Source organism: Micropterus dolomieu, linkage group LG06, assembly GCF_021292245.1.
Source record: "Micropterus dolomieu isolate WLL.071019.BEF.003 ecotype Adirondacks linkage group LG06, ASM2129224v1, whole genome shotgun sequence".
Lineage (NCBI taxonomy): Eukaryota > Metazoa > Chordata > Actinopteri > Centrarchiformes > Centrarchidae > Micropterus > Micropterus dolomieu.
This window is the reverse complement of record NC_060155.1, coordinates 233186-242173: the sequence shown is the minus strand read 5'-3', so window position 1 is coordinate 242173 and position 8988 is coordinate 233186. Positions and strand designations below refer to the sequence as shown.

Here is an 8988-nt window from a genome sequence, read left to right as displayed (position 1 = left end):
GTGCGGAGCCAGAGAAGTAGATAAACAAAATCAACCCTCGCACATGTAGCGCGTCAGTGAGGCGGCCGCGTTGCAGATTCTGGAGCTCTGACAGTGCGGCTATGAATTTACCACAGGCTTCAGACGCTGAACAAACGTGTTAATCATCACTTCCTGTGTCCCCTTTATGGCGCTACATAGCACTTCGTACTACGACTATAAATGAACATGTAGATGTGTTCGTGAAGGACTGTTATCAAGTGCGTAAAGTTTGGTGCAGATGTGAGCATGTACACTGAAGTTGAAACAACTTCGTCTTTCATGGCGAATTATTGATTTTGGACACCACGCCACGGGCACGCAGTTTCACGAAAACTCACTGTTTGTACAACTTTTAATCCTCACAGGCTTTAGAGTAGACAAGGAAAATCTGAAGTCGGTCGGACTAATTCTCTAGGAGGAGTTCATAAAAGTATAGTGTGTGTAAAAAACCCCAAAATAACCATCAAATTCAAAATGGCCGACTTCCTGTTGGGTTTAGGGCATTGCTCCAAGAGGCTTTTTTGTACAACTGGACATAATACATGTGCCACAAAAATTTCATACATGTAGGTTAAAATGTGCTGCGGGGGCTGCTTTGTTGAATATCACTTCCTGTTGCCAGCAGGTGGCGCTATGACTATAGGTGAATGTTGTCTTGTACATGTCTTCAGGGCGGGACTTTTTTCAAACGTGTAAAATCTGGTACAGATCTGAGCATGTACAGTCAAGTTACCAGAACTTCCTGTGTTACAGCAAAGAGTTTAACTTTGCCGCCACGGCACCACCACACTGTCAACTGCAAAGTCACGAGTTTCACAACATGGCTTCATCAATGCGTTATGAGTTTTCTGGGACAGGTTTGAAGTTGATATGTCCAACCTGCAAGGATGCCCCTGAGACAGTACAGCACAAAACAGCAGGGTGTAAGATGCAGGCAGTCTGTCCATTTTCAATAATCATGTTCAATCATTTTATCCCCATATAAAACAGAGTAATAGAGAGTGATTATATATTGAACACTGACCTCAGTGTGTGTCTCTGTGTGTTTTATGGCGCTCTCCTGTGTTGGTGCAGGTGCAGGCTTCCTGGTTCCATCAGACTGTAGAGGGCCCGGCCTCTTCTGCAGGGCCGGGCTGCCCTCTCTGCTGCGAGGACTCACCTTAACAACACAACACCAGTTCTCACATTCTACATTACACACCCTTTCCTGACAAAAACACCCGCTCACATTTTGTCATGTTCTAATCTTTCAGCAAGTGCTCATCATCAGTGCAGTACCTTGGCCACAGTGGGTGAGTCTCGTCCGTGGGTGGGGGTGAGTGGGGGGCTTGGGTGGTGGTGGGAAGGGTGGTTTACTGTGGCTGCTGCACTCTTCATTGGGCGGGTCATGATGGGGGAGGCTGAGCCCCCCAGGCAAACGTCAGCCTGACTCCCAGAGAGAGGGGCCAGGGGCAAAGGGGGTCTGACCGAGGATCGAGGCTGTGGTTTGGGGGAGCTCTGGGGGCTCTTGGTCTTCAGGGGTCCCTGCTCTGCTTCCAGGACCTTTAAAGGCTCCACCTGGGCTGATCTTGCTTGGGGGGTTGACTCTGACACGCACCTGTTGATGACAAAGTCGGCCATACATACATCAGGATTATCGTCAGGCTAAATATAACTGTTTTACTTCTTGGTGAAGTTGATGAGTACCTGTGGAGCGAACTGAGGGTCTCAGTCAGGGCTCTAACCCTCTTTAACATGGAGTCCATCTTATGAGGCTCCTCCTTTAGGAAACGCACCGCCTCCACTTCCAGCCTCAGCACTGAGCGCATCTTGACCTGCAGCTCTGGAAACTCACCTGGTAGAGGTATGAAAAAATGAAAAATTACCTTTACTCTGTGTAAACTTTGTAATTCTACGTATCACCATATGTAAATATTTTACAGTGAATCCTAGGGGCCTTGCAACCCTGGACAGGCTAAGGATCCAAATAATGTCCAGATCAATGTATGCTCTCCCTGATTGGGATTGTTGCAGACTTTGATCCAATATTGATATTGTCCTACATACAGTTATACAGTCTAGAGAACAGACAGACACTCATCTGAATTGATCAAATAACATAATCTCAAATTGTGGAAACAAGGACGTTATATGCCCCCCCCCCCCCCTTTTTTTTTTATTGCAAGGGTGTGGTCACTGAGTCTATACTTGGTAAGATGCTTTCTCTGCTTGATATCTCTTGACAGAAGAGATCCAGCCATTTCATAATCTCTGTTTGGGGCCAAATAACAACCAAATTACAATGTTTGTAAAGCAGTGCTGTCTTGAGAGAAATGTGTGTGACACGGTGCAGGATTTGTTAGTCTCAGGATTAGCTAGCATAAGGGACTCTTTTCAGGGTTCTGGCCCCCATCTTCACTCAAATCTTCAACAAATCACTGGAGCTGTGTGAAGTTCCCTCCTGTCCTAAAAACACCCTCCATCTCTGGATTAAATGACTACAGGCCTGTCGCCCTGACATCTGTAGTCATGAAGTCCTTTGAAAGACTGGTGTTGGTCCACCTGAAGGACATTACAGGCCCCTTGCTGGACCCCTGCAGTTTGCCTACAGGGCTAACAGGTCAGTGGATGATGCTGTCAACTTGGGTCTGCATTATATCCTGCAACACCTCAACTCTCCAGGGACATATGCAAGGATCCTGTTCGTGGACTTCAGCTCGGCGTTCAACACCATCATCCCGGACATCCTCAGCACCAAACTCACCCAGCTCACTGTGCCAGCCTCCACCTGTCAGTGGATCACAAACTTCCTGACTGACAGGAGTCAGCAGGTGAGGCTGGGGAACATCACATCCAACACCTGGACTATTAGCACTGGTACCCCCCAGGAGAGTGTGCTCTCCCCACTGCTCTCCTCCCTCTACACCAACGACCTCAGGAGACCCATCTGTCAAACTCCTGAAGTTTGCTGACGACACTATGGTCATTTGCCTCATCCGGGACGGTGATGAGTCGGCCTACAGACAGGAGGTTGATCAGCTGGCTCTCTGGTGCGGTCAGAACAACCTGGAGCTTAACACACTCAAAACTGTGGAGATGACCATGGACTTCAGGAGGAGCCCCCCCACTCTGCCCCCCATCACCCCATACTCAATAGCCCTGTGTCTGCTGTGGAATCCTATAGGTTTCTGGGATCCACTATTTCCCAGGACCTGAAGTGGGAGCCCAACACCACCACCTTCATCAAGAAGGCCCAGCAGAGGATATACTTCCTGCGCCAGCCCAGGAAACTCAACCTGCCTAAGGAGCTGCTGATCCAGTTTTACACAGCCATCATCCAGTCTGTCCTCTGCACCTCCATCACTGTCTGGTTTGGATCTGCCACCAAAAAGGACAGGAGCAGACTACAACGGACAGTCAGGACTGCAGAAAAGATCATCGGTGCCAACCTGCCCTCCATTCAGGACTTGTACATTTCCAGAGTCAGGAAACGGGCAGGAAACATCACTGCAGATCCATCTCACCCCGGACACAACCTGTTCCAGCTCCTCCCCTCTGGTAGGCGCTACAGAGCACTGTACGCCAAAACCAACAGACACAGAAGCAGTTTCTTCCCACAAGCCATCACTCTGATGAACAGCTGATTTCTGACTCACAGTGTCAGGAACAATTCCTGTGCAATAACCCAGTAACTCTGTCTCTAATCAGCCACCTGTTTACTGGCTAACACTTATTATTTATTCACCATTTTCTTTTTCAGAGCTGTTCATACTGTTTTATTGTCATATTGTAGATACTGTATATCAAATCCACCTACCTCACGTCATTTCTGATGCACAAAATACTTATGCTTATGAACTGTGTACATGTGTACATGTATATGTACCTGTATATCACATCCACCTCCGACATACTCCTGCATCCTTTGCACTCTGCTCACTGCACTATTTGTCAATCTGTCTATATTGTTTTTGTTCATAGTGTGTATATTTGTGTTGTCTACACTGAAGTCTGTGTCTGATTTGAATTTATTTTTATTATTGTGATTTTGTATTTTTGTGAGTAAGCACATTGAGAGCAATGTAGAATCCAGAGTCAAATTCCTCGTATGTGTACAAATACCTGGCAATAGTGGTGGGGCTCTCTGGTACTGCCTCTCTTCGTTCTGTCCAGTTAAATATGGTGTGCCTCAGGGGTCGGTCTTAGGACCCATTTTGTTTTCCTTGTATCTGCTTCCCCTTGGACATATTATCCATAAACATGGCATTTCTTTTCATATTTATGCTGATGACACACAAATATACTTGCCCGTCAGATCCACAGACCCTGGAATGCTGAGTTCACTTAACAACTGCCTTTGTGGATGTCAAATAATTTCCTCCAGCTGAACTCAGACAAAACAGAAATCCTGGTCATTGGGTCCCAGCAGATGGCAAAACAAATACTGCCATCTGCTGGTTCCCTAGTAAATCACATTAAGCCTGTGGCAAAGAACCTTGGTGTTTGGTTTGATAGTAATTTAAATTTCGAGCAGCACACCACAAAATTTGTTCAATCATGTTTTTATCAACTTAGAAATATAGCAAAAATTCCATCTATGTTAACTTTTAAGGACACCGAGACCATTTTACACGCCTTCATCTCGCCTGGATTACTGCAACAGCTTTTTCACCTGTTTAACCCAAAAATCTACTGATCGACTCCAGACTTTCCAGAACTCAGCTGCCAGGCTTTTAACCAGAACAAAGAAATATGACCACATTACCCCTATTTTAGCTTCATTACACTGGCTCCCAGTATGTTTTAGAACTGACTTTAAAATTCTATTGATCACTTTTAAAGCTCTTCATGGCCTCTCGCCTTGTTATATTTCTGAACTTTTAGTCTTTTCAATGTTTTCTTGCTTTTATCTTGTATTGTTTTTGTATTATTGTCTTTACACTTGTTAAAGCACTTTGTAACTTGTTTTTGAAAAGTGCTCTACAAATAAAGATAATTATTATTACACCTATTATTATTATTATTATTATTATTATTATAAAGCTGATTCTGAAGTACACTGCTACTGAGAACAAGGCTCACATTCCTTGATGTGTGTCAATATACAATACTTGACCAATGAAGTTGATCCTACTCTGATTATTATAATCATCATATATTATTATAATAGTCTGAATCCTATATAATTCAACTGAAAACAACCAGTGACATCAAGCCAGTTGTCTAAAGTCCAGTCAGCCCCGAAGGCAGAGGAAACTCCTTGGACAGACATCTGATTTCCCCAGATGTATTTTTTTAGCATTCATTAATCATTAAAAACAATGATGGGAAATAATTAAATTTCATTTCAACGATACTGTTGGTGATGGGATGAGATGGAACTCAGGGATAAATTGATTAACGTGAGATAAGACAAGATGACATAAACGAGTAAAGACAAATAGAGAAACTTAAATTAATAATAGTAACAATAATAATAGTAAGAATAAGTATAATAAAATAAAAATAAGTATATATACAAGAGCAGTTAAACTAAAATTCAAATTACAGGCACTAAAATACACATACAGCACCCACAACTGGTGTTGTACCTGAGCTAATGGTGCAATACAATCTTAAACTAGATTAATTAGTTCACTGACATTATGTAAGAGGCTGCTGCACCTGTTGCATAATTCAGTTAAATTTTACCTATTGCCAGAAGAAGGAAAAAACTGCTCACAGCTGGTTTGACTCAGTGGGTGTTTGCAGGTGCTATAGAATCAAGTTCAACTTTCTATGCATTTTTTAAAGGTATTAAGTAAATCAAAACATATTTACTTTTTGGTTATTGCTATGTGTAGATGCAGTGGCGAAGGCCTCATGAAAGCTGTCAGCAGTGTTGTATTGAGAACACAAGATGAAACACAAAGGAGCAGGAGGTGGAAGCTAAAAGAGAGTTAGCTTTGGGGGGTCTTTAGATTAAAACAAAAAAGAATGGGGCCCATAGTGGACCCATGTGCTCACACTTGCATGTTACACAGCATCTGGCCAATGAAACAGGATCATCATATAGCGATTTCAAGTCGGCTGTCTCCACAAAATAAACAGAATACTGCATACTTTCTGCGACATTGCGAGATTGCACAATGTGATATTGCTGATGTACTCAGCAGCACAGTGCTGCCGACCGGACAGTCCAGGGACTAAATTAACAACGACCCTTTAATGTTCTCACACGTATCCCGGTTTTGAGTCTTTTCCCTGTGTGTATGGAATATAAGTACAACATAACAAGTTTACCGTCTTAGTTTAGTGAGTTGGCATACTAAAGCTCAGAAGGCTTTGTATGTTGTGTTAACTCACACAGCACATTTTAATCTTCCTTTCTGCACGACTTTAATGCCCACACTGTGCAGATCAACTGAGTGGCCACGGTATGGTGTGAATCTGATAAGGACTGGGCTTCAAAAAAGTTTATACTAATCTATTACAGAAAGTACATGAATCATTCTAAAGAAATGCGGAACAATTTACAAATTTCGATTGCTTTTATGGTATATTATGGGTAAACAGCCCAGAACTGCAGTCAACGTGGACCAGTGTATATACATAACTGCAGCCTCAATGCAGTCCTGTCTTGATACAACCCAAAATCCACTGACCTTTAAGGATGGCCAGAGCTTCCCCAACCCTTCGCAGGTTGATTGCTCCCTCCTCCACGTCTCTCAGAGTGATTGACAGCTGTCCGGGAGTAGAGGTGGAGCTTCTTTGCAAACGTTCCACATAGTATTCCAGTTCACTGAGAGGTGAAAAAGACATCAAGCAGTCACAGGCAGGAAAAGCAACTCTGTGATATGCTACTGTAGTCATAAGATGGCAGCAGAGAGTACATTTGAGCAGTCCTAACCCTAACCCCTTCAAAATAACACATCACACACCAACTAATGTCTAAACCTCTGGCAAGAAAAGTGAGGACACCCCTAAGTGAAAATATCACTGTCTGGTGACTGTGGGAGCCATTGGGGTACAGGGAACTCATTGTCATGTTCAAGAATCCAGTTTGAGATGTTTGAGCTTTGTGACATGGTGCATTATCAAGAAAATATCCCCCACACCACCAGCAGCCTGAACCATTGATACAAGGCAGGATGGATCCATGCTTTCATGTTGTTTTACACCAAATTCTGACCCTGTCATCTGAATGTCTCAGCTGAAATTGAGACTCATCAGACCAGGCAACTTCTATTGTCCAGTGTTGGTGCGCCTGTGTGAATTATAGCCTCAGTTTCCTGTTCTTAGCTGACAGCAGTGGCACCCGGTGTGGTCTTCTGCTGCTGTAGCCCATCTGCTTCAAGGTTCAACGTCTTGTGCGTTCAGAGATGGTGTTCTGCCTACCTTGGTTGTAACGAGTGATTATTTGAGTTACTGTTGCCTTTCTGTCATCTTGAACCAGTCTGCCCATTCTCCTCAGACCTCTGATATCAACAAGGTATTTTCGTCCACACAACTGCTCACTGGATATTTTCTCTCTCAGACCATTCTCTGTAAACCCTAGAGATGGTTGTGCGTGACAATCCCAGTAGATCAGCAGTTTCTGAAATACTCAGACCAGCCCGTCTGGCACCAACAGCTATGCCACATTCAAAGTCACTTAATTCCCCTTTCTTCCCCATTCTGATGCTTGCTTTCAACCTCAGCAAGTTGTCTTGACCACGTCTACATGCCTAAATGCATTGAGTTGCTGCAATGTGATTGGCTGATTAGCTATTTGGGATAACAAGAAAATGAAGAGGTGTACCTGATAAAGTGGCAGGTAAATGTATACTGTACCTCTGAATCCTGCCTGTACGTAGTAAACCAGTTTGACCGTGTCTATGAATTTATGACGCAGAGTGTGTTATTTTAATAACCAGTTCTGGCTTCATCCCTCCAGACAGAGAACTCTTTGTGTGGTATACACATTTCATACTGATTATTCTGAAACACCTTTTTAAAGCTGAAACACTTTACGTAGTAAAAAGATACCTTTCAGACTTTGTAATAAGTTAATCCATTCTGGGCCTGTTCCTTTTCTGAACTTGTATTTATATTTTTAAAGAAAGACAAATGAAGCCTTCACTATGAAGCTACAGCCAAGATCCCAAATGATCCATTAGCTTTATTTAATGAAAATGTTCAAGTAGGCTACAGATGTTGACTGGAGGTCTGGTTGACATATTGCAAAACTGATCTGTGGTACTGAATTTCCTTGGAATAAGATGAACTACCCACATGACCTGGGTTTAGGGTTGGTTATGCTGAACCCATCCAGATACTGAAATCTCCATATTTGTCTGCAGGTGCTATGGCATTCTGCCCCTCTGTCCCTCCCTCCTGTCACATTTCCACTTCCTCATGCCCCTTCATTGCCATTCTCTACCTAGATTCCTTCAGACCTTTCCACCTGCAAACCTGTTTCCACTTTCCCTTATCCACCCTGCAGTATATAACTGGCCCTTTTCCACTCATTCCCAGCCAGATTACCTTTGCTTACCTGTGTAACCTGCAATCTTTATTGGAACCGTAACCCGCCTGGCCGTTCACTCCACTTCACTTGTGGATTCTCACTTACTTCTCTTTGGACTTGCTGCCAGTAAGCTTTTTGAGTTGTCATATTTTTTTCAATAAATTACTGAACAAGAGAGAAAGGAGAGCTGGAAACTGCTTGACATCAGTTCCATTTGTGAAGCTGTTCTGCATTTTTCTTACAGTGGACATGCACAAGTGCCTTTTCACAACAGAATGATGAAAACAGCACAATCTTGACTGCTACTGCCTTTTTTCTGCAATTTTGAGCGTGGGAAATTATATTGTCTGGAATCTTATTCCACCACCTGTGGTTATGTAGTATGTCGTCTCTGTTCAGATCATTGTCTCAATCATTAACAATGGTGTGATATGGGTTTTCATGTTTTGATAGTTTTGAGACATTAGATAAGGCTTCCAGAGAATGGGGCAGCTGGCTCA

At 43.3% G+C, this 8988-nt stretch overlaps 1 protein-coding gene across 1 annotated transcript in view; it reads right to left on the bottom strand.

Annotated features, from left to right (window-relative positions):
- LOC123972388 (sickle tail protein homolog) overlaps positions 1-8988 on the bottom strand; it is a 152445-nt gene that overhangs the window by 52469 nt on the left and 90988 nt on the right. Inside the window, exons 8-11 of the mRNA XM_046051873.1 lie at positions 6645-6781; positions 1708-1855; positions 1300-1618; positions 1046-1180 (exon numbers count right to left, since the gene is read on the bottom strand). Coding sequence (XP_045907829.1) covers positions 1046-1180; positions 1300-1618; positions 1708-1855; positions 6645-6781 — 739 coding nt within the window. The remainder of the gene's footprint in view (positions 1-1045; positions 1181-1299; positions 1619-1707; positions 1856-6644; positions 6782-8988) is intronic.